Below are 17,666 nucleotides of genomic sequence, written 5' to 3'. Positions count from 1 at the left end.
AATATGACGATATGACGCTCCAGATTGCGCTACTCCAGAGCTCTGCGCTACTCTGCTATGCTTGACATGCCGTTTGTTTTCTCTGCTTTTAAGTTTGGTAACTTAAGCTGACTTCAATTTATTTATTACTAGTTGCAGTTGCAGTGCGCTTGCACCACAGTTGATTGCACCGGTGGCTTGCACTCTTGCACTACGTACCCTACGGACGGCGCCACGCCAGGCCACGCCCCATGGCGGCAGACTGGGCAGGCGAGGAGGCAGCGACCACAGTTGCAGCGGCAGCGGCTGTAGGACTGTTGCTGTAGCGTCTGGTGACGGGTTGGGTCTGGTATCGTCTGTGGGCTCCAGGGCGGTGCTTTTGTTTGTTGAGCCTGCGCGTGACAGAGCACTGGGCCAACTGAGCGTTGATAGCGTCTGCGGTTGCAGCGTTTGCGTGGTGACGCGTAAACAGAGACTGAAGGGGAAGGTTCAAACTTCAAAGCCGCTGCGGCGTTGCATTAGAGTAACCGAAGGTAAGCGAATCATTCTTATCTCTGCTCGGGACTTTCGTAGTTGGCATAGTTTTTGTGTAAAAGTTTTGAGTTGCGAACGCCACGCCTTCTGCAGTGCTAGCACGCGTGTTACTATCCTGGGAAGTTTTCACCAGTCTAATTTTGTCATATGTGATCGAAACCGTTATTCAGTCAGAAGCAACAAGTTAATCCCGTGCCATGTTTTAAACTGGCTTTTTGCGGAAAGGAGCGTGCGTGCAAACGCTACACGACTGTTCGTCTAATAACTAAAGGTTATGCGGGCAGAAACTGGGGGAAAGGAGGAGACGAGCTGTGGGGTTGAAATGATTCGTCGGTAGACGCAACGCTGGCTGCCTTTGTCTCTACTCGCTCTTCGAACCTGTTTGAACTCAAACGCCGGACTAGCCAAACAGCAAATTTCAAGCCACAAAAAAAAAAAAAAAAAAAAAAGTAGCGCAATAATTGCGGTAAATCTGTCTTCCTTTGTTCTTTCTTGTTTTTCTGAGAAGTGTTCGACTAGTGCAGTGGAGACAGACACCCATCAAACGCGTTCGAATGCGAATGCGAAAGCCGAACGCCTTTGTTCCGCTTTCTAACGCGTTCGACATGTGCAGTGAAGACACACGCGTCTATACTCCGTTCACGGTTCACCCGTAAGTTGAGACTAGAAGCTCCGCCAGCACCGCGAGTTCGCTGGCTTCCGCAGTGCTTCGGTTGCGCGTGCCTGTGCGTTCACGCTTGTTAGCAAGGGCAGAAAGCTCGCGCTGAAGGCGGAGCTTCTAGTAAGGGGGAAAGAGACACCAGAGCTCGGCCAGCTCGGCGTTCTGAAGTCCTCGCGTGCTCGGGTCTCCTCCTCTCCCTCCGTTTTTTGCCCGCATTGGGCAGAAAACGGGGGGAGGGGGAGGGGGGGGGGGGGAATAGTACTTCACCCCGTGTCGGGTCGAGTACATTAAAAGTACTTGAAGTAAAGTACAAAGTAATTTAGAGGTTGTACTTAAAAAGTAAAGTAGTAAGTACACCAGGTGCAATGCACTTTAAATAAAGTACTATAAATACAATGTACTATCTTAATCACAGCTAGCAGGAGCATGGGAGAGTGGCATCGGGTACTATCGGAGCACTCTAACTGCTCTAACGGCCAAGCACACTGCTGCAACTGCAGCATTGCAGAGGCATTGCAGTTGAGCGCCGGTTCGTTATTGCTCGGATAGTATGTACCCAATGCCACGCGCTTCGGTGTTTCTGCTCACGGTGATTAAGATAGTACTTGCAAAATAGAGTATAAATACTTTTTAACACAATCTTTCATGATGCTTTTTCATTCGCTTATACTGTGTTTTTCTTTGAAATTATATATGCAATGCACCAGGGGTAATGGGGGTGTGCATCACAGTTATTTTTGGAAATGGCAGTGAATATTAGGTAAAGTTGTGTGGCCACAGAGTAGTTGTTTTACTCTCGCTGACAAACTATTTAACACATTCAACTTATACATTCTGAGGCCCTTATTTGTATTGGTCTTATAGCCACCATTACATCACTCGGAGAAATGACTGGATGATGTCGCAAAAAACAAATTTCACCTTATCGCATGAGGAGGGTACACTCTATTTTTTTTGTTTGAGGTTGGTGAACTCTTATAAACCAACATGCTGTTTACAAACAAGCCCCCACGAAGTGTGGGCAAATGCACAGTTCCCGCACGAGGTGTGGGCATTGTGCGTGCGCAGGATCCAGATTCGCGTGAAGTGGAGCGTTTCTACCATACCTCGGCAAACCTCACTCATGAGGGCCCTCACTCACCCTCATCTTCACAGGTGAGGTGAGGGAGTTTCTGAACCAGGAAAATTCATGAGTATGAGGGTGAGGGCCATGAGGGTGTGAGGGCTGTGAGTGCGTGAGGGCGGTGGGGGGTATGAGGGCCATGAGTGCGTGGGGGGCGTGAGGGCATTGAGTAGCGTGAGGGCCATGAGTGCGTGGGGGCGGTGCAGGGTGTGAGGGCCATGAGTGTGTGGGTGGCATGAGAGGCGTGAGGGTGAGTGAGGACGGTGAGTGCATGAGGGGTGTGAGGGCCGTGAGGGCGGTGAGTGCGTGAGGCCCCCTTCAGACAGAGCATCTTTCTTGGCAATTTTGGTGTTGATGGCGGGTTCTCTAGCTTTCCCTAGATCAACACGAATTGCTGAGATGGGGTCTGGCTAGAAATAATCAAGCAACTCGGAGCAATTCGAAGACGTTTGAAGTGGCTGCATCCAATCAGGGATGCAAAATTTTCATGTGATACCTCGTGCCGGAGATGATGACACCGAAAGACTTGGTGTCATCACCTATGTGTATCTATGTATCTTCCTCATGTTTAATTGCTTGGTTCTGGTTTGAAATCAATCGTTTTTGGAAATAAAATGTTTAAAGGTACATGAGTATTCTCATTGAGATTTAAATGCATAAAAACATGTTTATAACGCGTAATTGTGTCTAAAGAGTGCAAGAAAAATAAAATTTTATGGTGATGGCAAATTGCAGTCATTGGTTGCTGCGTGTGATCGCGGGCAGCCGGTGTTGCTGGTGTTGCGACATCAAGTTTCTGGGCGAAATTGCCCCATCTGAAGCTGGCCTAAGTGGCGCGAGGGCCATGAATGCGTGAGGGTTGCGAGGGCGGTGAGGGCGGTGAGTGGCATGAGGGCGGTGAGTGGCGTGAGTGGCATGAGGGCCGTGAGTGAGTGAGGGCCATGAGTGAGTGAGGGGCGTGAGTGGCGTGAGGGGGGGCGGTGAGTGGCGTGAGGGCCCTGAGTGCGTGAGGGCGGCGAGTGCGTGAGGGGCGTGAGGGCCATGAGTGTGTGAGGGCCGTGAGGTTCAGTGAGGGTGAGTGAAGGGCTGAAGGTGAGTGTGACTGTGAGGATGAGGGTGAGTGAGGGGCTGAAGGTGAGTGTGGCTGTGAGGGTGAGGGTGAGTGAGGGCGACCTAAAATGCCAACCTCTGGTTTCCACATGCGCCCTGCCAATAGCAGCGCCACCGCAGCGGTGTAAAGTCAGGGCTGCGTGTTGGTGTATCCTCGGCCTCGGACGTTGTGTACTCTAGTACTGGGAAAGTCATGGACGCGAGCACGTGATCCTTGAAAGAGCTTAATTTCACCGAGCGCGAGAAGGCAGTGCCCAGATCATTGCACTCGTCCTGGTATCTTTCTCATTGCATTATTGTGGCATTGTTGTATTGTGTTTCTTGCCAATGTCCCCCCCTTTGTAATACGCCTCGTGGGTCTTAAAGGGTAACTGCAAAGAAAAAAGTTTTTTTTTAAACAGCCTAATTGGGACAAGCATGTCCCAAAACAAATCTTCCATGAAAAAACAAAATTTTTTTAGCAATATTTGCGCCACAGGACGTAATTTAGTCGGACTCGCAACCTCTCCCCATTTTAAACTCCCGCTCTTTCGACGCGCGCGGAGTGGCTGTTACACGTCACTCCGTGACATATACACCGTACCAAGTTGGGCTTCCTAGCCGGCGCCATTTTAAGGAGTGTAGCGCCGACTACTTTCATCCGGGCATTTGAATGAATCTGAACCCGCCCGAATGACCGACCGCCATTACTGGAGTGTTACCCTGCACACCGAGTCACACCGATCGCAGCTGCTTCTGCCGGCACGGCTGCCGTATTCGGCGTCCTCGGCTCATCGTCTTCGTCCATGGAGGAAAGCACTATCTTAATTTGTATGCCAAGCATGGGGAAAAGTGCATCCTGCTTTCCTGGCATCTTTTTGTGGGCAATTTTTAGCGCGGTTCTGGGGCAGTCGTCGCTCCCAAACCGAACTGGGCGTTTCGATCGCTAGCGAAATTGAGGATCGCTAGTGAAATTGAGGATTGAACGAAGCCAGGATGGCACGAATTACGGCATGTGAATTTGTTCTAAACTCGATTTGTCGCAGCTTGGGGGCGCCGGGAACATTTGAACTAACTGCGCGGTTAGCGGCTCAGACCTGCGCTGCCACGTCTGCTTTAATTGAAATAGTAGAAACCTCAAATTTAAATATGAATCAATATATAAATACCGAGTACAAATAGCAGGTGCGACGGACAGTTTTTTTTTTTTTTCCTGATTTGGAATCCACTGTCACAATATTGGCACATTGATGTGCCTCTCTGTAATCGCCTTGCGTCAGTAGACCAGGAGTCACGCAACTCTTTTCTTTATTCAATGTCTAAGCCGCCCTCCGCTTACCTTTCGGTCGTAGCCCAGGTGAAGGAACAGCACGGGGTTCTCCGCAGTTTGCCGGCCGTCCAAGAAATGGTCGGAGCACACACGACCGGCGTCGTAGATCCGGAGTAGCGGGGAACCGGTGCAGCATAAACATGCCGCACCTACATTCATCCTGTTTGACAGCGTGGGTCTCGCACACTGAATCGGCGTTTATTTTATGTTTTATTTTTTATTTTTTTATTTGTACAATTAATTACATTACAGTGCTGCCCGGTAGATTCTTTTCTTGCATAGGCCATGTCATGCGCGAAAACGCGCTATAATATCAAAGCGGCGCCTAACATTGTCGAAGTAACTTGCCTCCGTACACTGCGCACATGCTTTCTAAGAGTCCACTCCGTGAAGCAGACGAGCTTTCGAGGGAAAGGGTAAGCAACGTGTTGGCGCAGCGCTCTGGTTCGAGAATGTTTTTCCCTTTTTGCATCGACCTACTTGGAACGGTGTATAGCAGCCGCTACGTGACTTATAATACCAACTTTGTGGCGTGCGATTTAAAACCGACGAAATAGCCGCAAACTAAAATTAGTCCCGTGCAATAAATATTGCTGTAAAAAATGTTGTCATCGTTGGAAAAATAGTTTTGTGACATACTTGTCCCAATTAGGCTGTTTAAAGATACACTTTTTTTTTTCTTTAGTTACCCTTTAAGGGGAACTAATAAATGAAATTAAATTAATCGCTTTGCATAACATATGGAGTATAGTTATTGCCATCTCAGAACGACAAAAATGATTACTTCTGTGGAAGCTCGCTCCTAGAGGCACCCTGCAGCTAGCGAGTTGGTGACTAGAGATATATCCGCACCCCAACATACATAAGATTTGGTAGTGGATGCCAAAAACGACAGAGTAACCTGGGCTTGCCTTATACTTCGCTGCTATGGCAAAAAAAGTTTCACAGAATATTGGGAATTTACTTTGAAGTCGGGAGTTGTACTTCGCTCGCAAAATACCAGGAAAAAAACTTATTACACAAATTATTATCCAGATGGGGCAACATTCCACTTCCGTGAACTTTGTTTGGGGGTGTGCAAAGCTTTTCTTGTCTTTTTTCAAAGTTTAGTAGTTTCAAAGCTATGGCAAGCAACTAGAGTCCGTAGCAGTGCATCTGTACTGTAGGCTTTACATCCTCATAGTTTGTGGCAACAGTGTCTTTTATTCTGCTCATAATCACGGACGGAATTCAACGGTTCACCAGCAAGTGTTCTATCTCGATAGAACTCTAGTGACAGCTGCTAGCCCTTGTTTCTGTGGTACTTGGTATGTACATGTGATATGAGTTCTTTTTGCAGGCAACATATGAAAATGATGAAACCTACTAATGCCTGCTTCCTGGTTCTTGTGGTCATTCTTTTGAATTCACCTCTTCTAACAATTGCTGATCCTGTTCCTGTCAACCCCGACGACGGTAAGGAAACTGAGGCTGGACGCTTCTTTTGTTCACTTCTTTGCCTGCTTAACCTTTTTGCTTTTTATAGTTCATGTAACTGAAGGTGAGGCTACTTAACCGACCCTTTCTGGGGTCATCTTTACCAAAATGCCTGACTTTCATGAAGATGTTAAGTCATGTCTTGTCCATATGTACACGTCTGTTCCCCAAAAAAATATTTCAGAATGCGGGTCATCCCTAAATTGCAAATGACAAAAAAAAAATGGACGCTGAATGTGGTTGTCTTCATTTCATGCAAAAGCAGTGCACATGACTAGTGAACATACTTCAAGTTTGTCATCAACAACAGGGAGTGAGGGGCAAGTGACCTGTTTGGCCCGAGCTCAGAAAAACCGAGCAGTCTGATCTCTTTCTCAAGACTGGCAATGAATGACACACTATAATGGGTGCCAGGTTAAAGGGACCAGGAAGGCAATTTAATTTGTTTTTTAAAGAAGGTGTTTCGGACGCATTGGTGTCCTGGCATGCCACTCAATTTTTTTCAGAACTTTGACTCTTATTTTTTGTGCCTGCAAATAAATTTGCAAAACCGAAACAAACATTCCGATTTTTTTCCTTTTTCGCTTCTGGAAAGGGAAGTGACGTCGAGGAGCACTCTCAGTATCGGTCGTATTTAGTGGCCACTCAGCGCGGTTCCCGTGGTTGGTTATGACAATCCGTGAAGTAAACCTGGAGGAAATAGACGGCAACGCCACGCTTGCAAACGAGTTTGAGCTCCCGTTCAGCGACCTCACGCCGACTGAACGGGAGATGCTGCTCAGGACACAGAACTCGGGATTAGCACTTTACAAGGGCGCCCCAGACATGCAACCTACACCTCAGTCGCCGCCTCACAGTGACTCTCCACCCTACTTGCCGCCGCAACACCATTACGGGAACGTAATGCGCAGTCTACTACAGCACATAAACACGGCATGACTGAAGAGATGAAAAATATTTCTGCAAAAATGTTGATTTTGAAAAATGACATATTTACATCCACCAACACCTACAGAGTATTCCCAGAAATTTTCTCTAGTTTACACTGCACAGTTAATTTTTTATAAATTATTTTCTGTCCATCGAAGCTAAAGAAAGGGTAGGGTTTGGAGCACTTTGAATGCATTTTTCTCCGTTCCACTTTTTGGTATAAATTCTATTTTAGTCAATCTATCGTTTGATAATGGCAATACAGGGAAGGCTCATTCTTCAATTTTCCCGACTGAAAATGAATAAGGAATGCGGCTATAGTATGTTTTTGTCACTTTCCAAATGTCTTTTATAAAAAAATGTTGACTTTTTGTCGAAAACACAGAAGACCAAAAAGTCGACCACTATTGCAGAAGAGAAAATTGATAGAAATAAACTACTTTTACAAAAAAACTTTCCATAGCCGCACCTTCTAGGCATCCTGCTAGATATCTAGCGAATAAAAATCTTGAATATTGTGATAGTTTTCTGACGATAGATTAACTAAACAATGTAGGCGTGTTGCTGATAGAAGCTGCTCTGATTTCCTTCCCACCTAACTGACAGACCTGACAGTTTGTTACGCACCCTCTAGCATGACCACCAACCTACCCTGTAAATTTCATTAATTTTAAGCCAAGGGTTTAAAAGTTGACCCTCCCGAGGGGTGTCTCCCCGATTGTCCGGTCAAATTTTGTATTTGAGAAAACAATTAAATATCATTGTTATTGTTTAGAGAGGAATCATACGTGCAATATCTGAATTTTATATGCCCCTCTGCATGAGCAATTGAATTTATACTGCTCCAATCACATCCTAGCGTAAACGCTGCTTTCGTTCGCAACATTGAAGCTCTGACGTCACAGAACACAAAGCGAGCATTCCCATCTTGTCGTTTGCCTGCGAGTGAACGCCGCAGCGTGCTTCGTTTTTGTTGTTGCGCTCGACTTGTTTCGTGGATGGGCGAGATTTTTGTTGCGCGGTTGGGTGCCACAACTACCGGGCAGCACATGCGAGCCAAAACGTGACGTTCCACACTTTTCCGCGAGACGTGCAAAGACGAGCAAAATGGATCGTCGCCGTGCATAGGGACTGAGTTCCCGTCAAGATCAAGATCCCGCTTGTGCAGCAATCGCCTCACAGAAGAGAGCTACGAGCTGACCTCTAAGTGAACAGAAGGCTCAAAAGCTGAGGTGTGATGCTGTGCCAACGATATGAATGGTTTCATTATGCAGCGAAACCGAAACCAACAGCTAGGCCATCTGGAAAAGATGCCAAAAGTTGTATTTAGCTCGCGTGCAGCCAGATTCTGTTTGAATGCGTGTGAAAATAAAGCGTGGCTACGATTCGCCAAGCTCGTCCAAGTGACAACATGCATTTGAACGATTCGCTGTTTGCCTTCGACCCGCGAACATCGCCTCTGAGGGAACGACCCGCAGCCTCATCACCGATCCAGGGGATCCGCCGATTCAATATGTGTACCCAGATGCCGCTTCATGTACCTACGCATGCCGCTTCAGAGGCAAAATCTGATTCCTTTGCTTTGCAAGCGATCCTAGTTCGATCGGTGGCCATCGCAGTTGTGTTTGCGCGAAACGCCATAATTTTGTTCAAAGCTTATGGCTGTTTTCGAGTAATATCCTTCTAAAAGGCGTGAATCTTTTTGCACACGCTTGGGAACTGCATTAAAACAACCACATTTCAGTAGGGTACAGCCTAGGAGGCTATAATTCGAAACAAAATACAAGACAGCCATCGACACTGGTGAAATTCGGGGTGCAGTTTCGTACATCCGCTCATGCAAGTTTTCGTTAATAAGGGGAGATCATATATTAAAATAGAAATGACGATTGTCTACATGAAGGCTCCCTCGACGTAACGAGCGCAAAAACTTTAGTTCTTCCGGTATCGACTGAACAATCTCTTTAAGAAATCAAACTTTAAGACAAGGAAACAAAAATGGACATACACACCATCGTCTCAATACCAGCACAGCATACAGTTGGAGTTTACTTCCACAAGTCTTCTTCTTTGCCATCCTACATGCCATGAAACCTATTCCTATACACGCTACACACGCTATGAAACCTATATTATACACACTATGAAACCTTTTAATTCCGAACTACAACTTTAAAAAATTATCCAACGTTCAAATTGCTTTTTTTTTATCGCATCTCACCACCAAATTCGAAACCAAGAGCGTGTCATACATTTGAACCAATCGCCTGACGAGGAGCCCATTGTTGTCACGCTTCGACGGCGCACTTTAGTTCACGTTTCTGCTGCCGTCTCGGGGGGGCGGGGGCGGCGGGCGGGCGGGTGGGCGGGTGGGTGGGCGGCAGCACGCAAAAGACCCAAGGGCCCTGGGTGCCGGATGGCCTAGCTACGCCACTAAGCCCCTTCTACCTCTTTCCACTTTAACAGAGCGAATGCTGGAGCAGAGGTCGTCTCGTCTCCAGCTTCTTATCTGCTAAAGTTAAAAGAGGTGGGAGGAGCTTCCCCTGAACTCTTAACCTGTCATTGACTGTAGTGAAGCTCTGGATGCACTCTGTGGCCCACTTCACAGATCTTTTGGCCACAATCACTGGTCACGTCTTTTTGTTGGGTGTATATGTGCGTAAACCTCTACAGAAAGAACAGAAGATGTACAGGCTAGCTGGTAAACTTTCAACATTGTGGCAACATGAGACCCATTTTTCTTCCAGTCTCGCATTTCCAGGATGTTGTACACCTTTTCCAGAAAACTTGCGTCTATATTGAAAAGTCAACTGGAACTAGCTGTTCATAGCCCAGACTGCGTGGAACTATTCTTTATTCATGTAAGAACCTACAGCATGTTACTTTTATTTCGTTTATCTTGGCATGAGTAACAAAAAACTTATCACTTCCTCCTGGAATACCACGATTCCACCATGTAATCGCAAAACAAAAAGCAGACCATTTTTTATATGCAGCCACATATGGTGGGCAGCCACAGGAACCATGGCGTTAGTATACTAGAATACGAGAGTGTGTTGGGGGCTGAGCAGTGGGAGTTGGTGAGGCTGCGCATCTTGACTACACATGTGGCACTGCAGTTGTTATAACTGTAGAAAGTCGCTGCCACCAGCCAAGTTTGGCTGAGTGTGTGTCAGGCGTTTGCAACGCTGTTTTAAAATGTGTTAGCATTCCTTTGTGCAGCCTCTCCTAGAAAATGTTCATCTGTAACACGAGACGCATGTGCAGGAGAGTGGTAAGAATATAAGTTGAGAAGCCAACACAATTCCGAATGTCCCTCAAGGAGAATTGAACCGAGAACCTCAAGAGGGTGACCTCGACGCTCAACCACTCTGCCGATCGCCTCTCCTTGTCGCGCGCATGCGTAGGTCGCGGGATGAGGTGCTCACTATATGTGCCGCAGTCCTTATAGACTTGCAAGAGGAAGCGGCGAACTGAAGAGGAGATAGCTTAAAGGGGCACTGAAACAAAATTCTAGCGCCAATTTTATTGTTTAAATGTCAACCACATTCTGGCAACATCACAGACACCGATATTTTGTTCGAAAAGTTGAAATGATTAAACCGATTACCAGATTGCACCTGGTGAATGTTCCCATAGCTTCTTGGAATGTCGTTTCTCCAATTGTCCCGTAAAAGCAGCACTGCTCCACGACGTCTTGTGACGTCAGTCTCTCGCGACGCATCGCGCTCTCCGAATGCTGCTCTTTGAGCGCTCGCTAAAATTGGCTGTTTATAATGAAAAATATAGCTATTCATTCAAAATACAAATGTGAAATTATCATTAGCAAATATGGTTGATCGAACTTATCTTTGAACGTGAAAGGTATATTTCAATTTACGTTTCAGTATCCCTTCAACAGAAGCGGCAACGTGCCGAGTATGGCGTTTACTGAATGAATATATATGGACATTTATGCTTAGGTAGTTACCCGCCGTAGGGTTTGTCGCAATTTTATCGGCAGAATGTAACCTTCAGAGAAAACGAGCATTGCTATCACATGAAGCATCGCTGCACACACATACGCTGTACTGTAAAATAGTGGATTGCTGGTCTTGTTGGCGATTGATCGGCGTTACGAAAAAAGCACAAAATAGACGGGGCAATGTCTGAGCAACACACGGTGATAGCTGACCAAACCCTGAAGGTCGGATGAACTTGTTCGAGCTGTGCTAGCCGTACCTTAGTTCAGTTTTTCTTCGGTGCTGCCAGCCACTATTTTCCAGTCATTAGGTTTCATCATTTGTGCTATCCACGGTGAAGTCTGCAATTTGGTACATAAACTTTGTTGGTTTTATTTTTCCTGTCCAGGCTCCTCGACTATCTATTTCTCACTCGGTGGAGTACTTGGATTCTTGGTCCTGATTGGTTGCTGCGTGTGCATCTGCCGGATTTGCTGTGGGTGCTGCAGACGAGACACGCACGTCACGGTGGTGAATGCGGCGCCAACCTCGCAGCCGTGCATGCCAGTGATGATTGCCCCCACCATAGTGAACTCCGCTGCACCGGCCGCGGTGGGCCCTGCGGCGCCAGCTGCTCCCCCGCCATATGCCCCGGTGCCAATGTCCGACCCAGGTTTCACCAATTACACATACTGCCCCACTGCCCCGCCGCAGCCCATGCAACAGCCCATGCAGCAGCCCATGCAACAGCCCATGCAACAGCCCATGCAACAGCCCATGCAACAGCCACAGGCCCCATGGGTTCCCCCTCCTGGGTATGCGCAGTGATCCAGCCTTTATACCAGCATTTTACCAGACAAAATGAATGAAGTACACACTCCATTTCTCCAAGTCCGAGCGCAGCCGACGCTGTGTTCCCATGAAGCTAATCGAGCAGCACCAAAAGCGCATCGTAACGACGCTAGTCGCTTTTGTGCCTCTGCTATCGCTGACTGTCGTGCACAGTAAATGCACCACAATCCTGCGTTTCTTCTTCTTTTTTTTTTTTTTTTTTGTGCGCGATTAGTTTTGCTGGTAACCCACATAGACAACGAGAACTGTCACTGTGCATTTTTGGCTCTGCTTGACTGACTCTGTCAAGTCGTAGCGTCGGTTGCGGCCAGACTTAAAGTGAGACGAAATATAGTTGAGTCAATATGCAAAAATGCGAAAGCTTTTTTTCTTTTTCTTTTTTTATTTAAAGAGTTTTGATTAGTTGACTAGGCCTGGATGATCTGAAAATGTTGAGCTAGCGAATTAATATTAATTTCTGCCTAGTCGTCTGGTTTGTCTTCATGAGTTTGCGGGTCGTAGCCTGTCGTGGACTTTTCTACATTATGGCAGTCGCCCTTGGTTGCAAAAGGAGGAACTGTTTTGCCTCTGAAATGTGCCTTGTGAGTGTGGTGTTCTTCTGTAGCATAATGCTCCATATTATTTGTTTAATGTTACAAATTCAGCATATCTAGTAATATGTGGTGCATAGTTGACTTTTATTACTTTGTCAATGTGTAAATGACGCCAAATGTTGAGTGGTCTTGTCAAGTGTGGATGCAAGATGTCACTGCGTATTACGTTTACAAGTGTATGTGCCTATCAATTTATACTCTTTTGTATTGTGGACAATTTTCGGACATTGATCTGTTTCAAGAATTGAATCAACTTTTGTCATACTGTATGAGCATACTCAGTAAAAACAGTTTTCATATTCCTCTCATGCTTTACTCTTCAAGACCTTCGTAGTACATGTTCAGATCAATACAATGCAGAGATTCACCAGTCATTTTCAGACTACGACTACATGTCTGATGTAACCAACAAAGTGTTTACTTGGCCCACAAGGCTTCCAGTTTTCGAAGAGTGCAAGCATATCTTGCCAAGATATCTGTTTTAAGGGTCTTTTATCATTTGAAAAGCATTTTTCTGCAGCTACAGGAAAGGCTGTTCATGCTTTAAGCCCTTGGGTTCCTGTACAAGCCATGTAATTTTGAGGCCTGCTGAGAAAAACCTTTGTACTATATAAAAAAAATGTTACTTTTTCTTTATAAAGGGGCCCTGCAATCGTATTTAAGCGTCTACCATTTTTGCGCTTTCCACGTCTTGTGGTTCGGGCAACCCAGCGGGCACAAAGAGAGTAACTAAATATCAGTGCGTCATATTTTAACCGGACGACGCGGAAACTTCCTCCTCCTACAGGGGCACCCCGTGTTGTCGAACGCACGCGGCATGGTGAGGAAATCGTGACTTTGGTACTGGTCAGCCGAGGAGAGAGAGCTGCCCCGTTCATGGGCAGCTCTCTCTCCTCGGCCTCACCCCTTTTCTCAGTCTTCCCCTCTCTCCCCACATTCCTCAGTCACCGCGGTCCGGGCGCATAAAAAGCAGGACCGAGGACCAAGGACATCATGAAGGAGGTTATATTTGGCTTGTTTTTGTAATTTTAATATGCCTATAACTTATAAAATAAAGCAAATTTCGAGAAAAGAAAAAGTTCACCAAGTTCCCATATTCAGTGCGCTCGGGTTCGGTGCAAATTAAAAAACGGCCAAAAGTTGTTGCAGGGCCCCTTTACTCTGGTAGAAATAGTTTTGAGGTAATTTGAAAGAGTTGTTTGGTTCTACAGAAGAAAATAGTGCACAAAGAAAGCACAATCTCCTATGGATATGTCCTCGACCATAATGAGTGAAGTTGTTTGAGATTCCGTGCAAAAACACAAGCATGAAACGTAACTATGTATACCGAAATTTTGAACCCATTCAAGTCTTCGAGCATGTAGTGAAAATAAGGGCAGTAAATTATAACTTAATCAGCAGCCCGCATGTAGCAGATGTTTCAAAATGGGAACCCGGCGTCAACAATCGGTGAACACAGACCCTGGTCATAACCACCAACAAAACATCATTTGTCATGAATCTCCCAGTACCTTTCCTTTTATGAAAATAAATTATCTGAAATTATTATTATGAAAATTAAAAAGATGAAAGTGCAGTTTATCTGTAAAAAAATCAAGACCGAGGGACACAAGATGGCAAGAAATAGTCCACAAATGTTTCTCCACATTCTCATGCCTTTCATTCTCAAGTGGGGATGCAAAAAAATATTTTTTTGGGGTTGAATGCAAAGATAGTTGCATTCTTTGAAGTGAAAGCTTTCTGGGGAGACCGATATATTAAAAAGGGACTTGTCACTTTCCCTACTGCGAATTACTTTTGCGATAAGGTGAAGCGAGTACACTTTTCCTGTAAACAGGATTATTGTCAATTTTGTGACTGCCACTTGTGAATCAAAATGATCAGGCTATTATGATGTTATTTAGACCCGTTCAAGAAGCCTCTTGTACCTGCCAATGCAAGTAAACAATTGTAATGGGCTGTCACGGTAGACTCTTAAAAACTTCGGAGCGTCCCCTCAAAGTTCTGAAAACGCTAGTGACTGAACAGCCAGTATACAGAACTGCATAACTGTATAATTGCTTGGTAGTGAACATTATAGAGGCTGTTATTTCTATTTTGAAACAGATTTTTTTAAAGAGGAGTCTTTACTGCTACATGAGTGCCGTCTTCACTATGCTTTTGAGGTCAGCAGACATTTGAGGGGCAAACAATTGCAAGTCTGGTAAGTAACTGAAATTCGGTAACTTTTTAATTAATATAGACACGATTCCAATTAGAAACTTGCTGAGCATCATTTAAAACCACTAAATCAGTAATTTTCAGAAAGACGGCACATGAGAAGCGCAGTAGTGTGCTAAAGTTACCACTCGTGGAGCGAGTACTAGGCTAAGGCTCTGACAAGACAGAAAAATTATGCGGGCGCCTTACCGCACCGTTGGCTTTGTAACTGTTGCACGAGCGGCAACTTTAGCGCACTACTGCACTCGCGCGCTCGAAGACAATCTGAAAATTACTGATTTAGTGGTTTTAAATGACACTCAGCAAATTTCTAATTGAAACCATGCATCTATTTTTACTAATCAAAAAGTTAATTAACGAATTTTAGTTAATTATTCGCCAGATTGCTTGCCCCTCAAATGTCCGCCAAGCTCAAGAAACCTATAGTGAAGGCGGCATTCACGTAGCACCGACGCCTTGTAAAAAAAATGACCGCATCTCCACCTGGTGAATGTTGTTGATTGGGGCAAAGCTCTGGTGGTGCTGATGATACTGATTTTGTTCATGGGTAGTGCTGATGGTGCTGATTTTTTTTTTATTGCTCATAAGTAGTGCTGAGTTCCGGGTTGCGTTTCGATTTCATTATTACTGCTTTATGGTCGGTAAAATGCAGAGCCAGTGGTTCTTCTAGCGGATCAGCTTGGATCCGCTAGAAACCGTGGGAACGCATCTCCACCGCTTAAGTAAACGGTCCATGTCGGAAAGGGAATGTGTGGTATGGAACGTGGTTACATACACATTTGAGCCTTTGACCGCAGCGCCCCCTCCTGTATAGATGTTGAGCGGCTACATGCAACGTTTCATCCATGACATCCCCAGCTCTCAAGTTACTACCACATGTCGGAGCCCCCTACTCGTCCCGCAGTCGTGGCCGAGTGGTTAAGGCGATGGACTAGAAATCCATTGGGGTCTCCCCGCACAGGCTCAAATCCTGTCGACTGCGCAAACATTTTTACTTTTTTTAAGAAGACAGATGGGATGACAACTGATGTGAGCACGGACGCCAGACAAGGCTAGACTTTAAGGAGCTTCGCCCCTAAAAAATCTGTTTCAGATAAAAATAGCATCCAGTATAATAGACTTTTTGCAAAGCGTGCGGCGCCATCTAAGCCACTTAAAGGAATGCTGGAAATGCTAGTCACACTCTGTTGTAGCAGATGACACAAGTGACCTTGGAGGTCACGGCAAAGGCCAAGTGCAGGCAAGCAACTGCACTACCCACTCGCTGCAGCGTCACATGGTAGATGCTGCAAGGGAAAAGAGGAGCGCACTAACTTCGTGTACGGCATTTTGCGATTTTTGCAAGAGTTCCTATTGGTGGGCCTGTCAGCCCTATGCTGTCTTTTGCACATACCACTGTGCAGCATTTTCGGTTCCACCAAGAGGGCGCATAATTTCGAAAGGGGTTTCTAGTTTCTACTGGCAGTTCTTTCAACACATGGAAAGTATTTGTGACTGTTTTTGGAAGATACCAGAGGGCCTACAATTGGCCTAGATTAATCAAGTGAAGCCACCACTTCAACCTCTGCCCTTGCAACATTTAGTGGGTCCAACATGTTGGAACTTTACCTGGATGAGCAGCACAGGGCTATACATGGGCCGCATGCGACATCATTACATCACGTTGGTGATCATTCCTTTGTGTACTCGCTGAGGAGGAGAAATTGGGCTGTTTGAAGCGTATGGTGTAGACAGTGGCAGCTGATGGTATGTTGGTGAAAATGTCTTGCAGTTATTGAGAGAATGACTGCCAAGTCAAGAAGGGCATACAGACGTAACACCCAAGTATCAAGGCCCGTTCACACTCTTGCGACCGAGTAAGACCGAGAGAGACCAGACCGGTTTTTAAGCTTCTTGCGACCTCTTAGGACCAGCTCCGATGCCGCGCATCCGGTCCTAAGAAGTCGCAAAAGGCTTAAAAACCGGTCTGGTCTCTCTCGGTCTTACTCGGTCGCAAGAGTGTGAACAGGCCTTTATTCTGTCATGCTTGTAGGCCTGGGAAAACCAGCTAGATGGACAGAGGTAAGTAATTTCATTCTAGTACTTCAGCAGGCTCATTCAATTTACCTGCACCTTCTGCACTGGGGCAGAAAAGTGTAGGGCAGTGTGGTGTAAACCTCAGCTTGTGGGAACCTTTCCTTATTTTCATTACTACTATTCCCCTCCTTCCTCCTCTCCTCCCCCCCTTTCCACGAATAGGCTGTTCATCCATGGTTCAGCATAAGAGCGTATCACACACTTGCTTGGTCGGGCCCTTTGTGTGGACGTGAAACACAGTAATTAATTTTCGCGTAGAGTGATTTGATAAAACGGCATTCGACGAAATGTCGGGTACCAGTAGCCACGGCCATCTGAGAACATGATGTTATTTTTTTTTCTGGGAAGGGAGACGATAAATCAGTCGTGGAAAAATTAATGAGTTATGTACAAGACCAAAGGATAGACCATGAACGAACATTTTAGTTAAACGTCTCGTCCCCAACACCTTAGAACTATAAATATCTTTTACTCGGGAAATGATAAACGTAGAAAAAGGTCACGACAGCAGCAGCGGCTTCATTATACACAAAATAAGTAACTTTAAGCGCAAGTTCAGTTAATTTTCAACGATCACGGCCCCGCACTAATCTGATAAGCATTAACCGATTGGGGACACTGAAGATAAGAAAATCAAGTGGCGTACATCAGCATACTGCAGCACTCGGAAATGCAGCAGACGTTTTCTGCAAGGTGTACGGGTTGTAACTTGTAACCTGTCTCGGCATCACGAACGCAACCTTTTGACGCTAACACTGTCCACTGCACAGCCCGCGGCTTAGTCCATCAACTTTCCGAATTAAGGGTAATTTTATCACGGTCATTATTGTGGCGGAGGTTTAACTGGCCCAACTTCAAATTA

At 45.8% G+C, this 17,666-nt stretch overlaps 1 protein-coding gene across 1 annotated transcript; it reads left to right on the top strand.

Annotated features, from left to right (window-relative positions):
* The first annotated feature begins 223 nt into the window (after positions 1–223).
* Positions 224–12,810, top strand: LOC115317716 (protein transport protein sec31). The gene is made up of 3 exons (XM_029977406.4): positions 224–512; positions 6,056–6,171; positions 11,473–12,810. Exons 2-3 carry the CDS (start codon positions 6,063–6,065, stop codon positions 11,889–11,891), a joined length of 528 nt encoding a protein of 175 aa, XP_029833266.2. The 5' UTR covers positions 224–512; positions 6,056–6,062; the 3' UTR covers positions 11,892–12,810.
* The last annotated feature ends 4,856 nt before the right edge of the window (positions 12,811–17,666 follow it).

The sequence above is a fragment of the Ixodes scapularis genome, unplaced genomic scaffold (assembly GCF_016920785.2).
Source record: "Ixodes scapularis isolate PalLabHiFi unplaced genomic scaffold, ASM1692078v2 PGA_scaffold9__187_contigs__length_104089568, whole genome shotgun sequence".
In the NCBI taxonomy this organism is placed as follows: domain Eukaryota; kingdom Metazoa; phylum Arthropoda; class Arachnida; order Ixodida; family Ixodidae; genus Ixodes; species Ixodes scapularis.
This window is presented reverse-complemented; position numbering and strand designations above follow the sequence as displayed.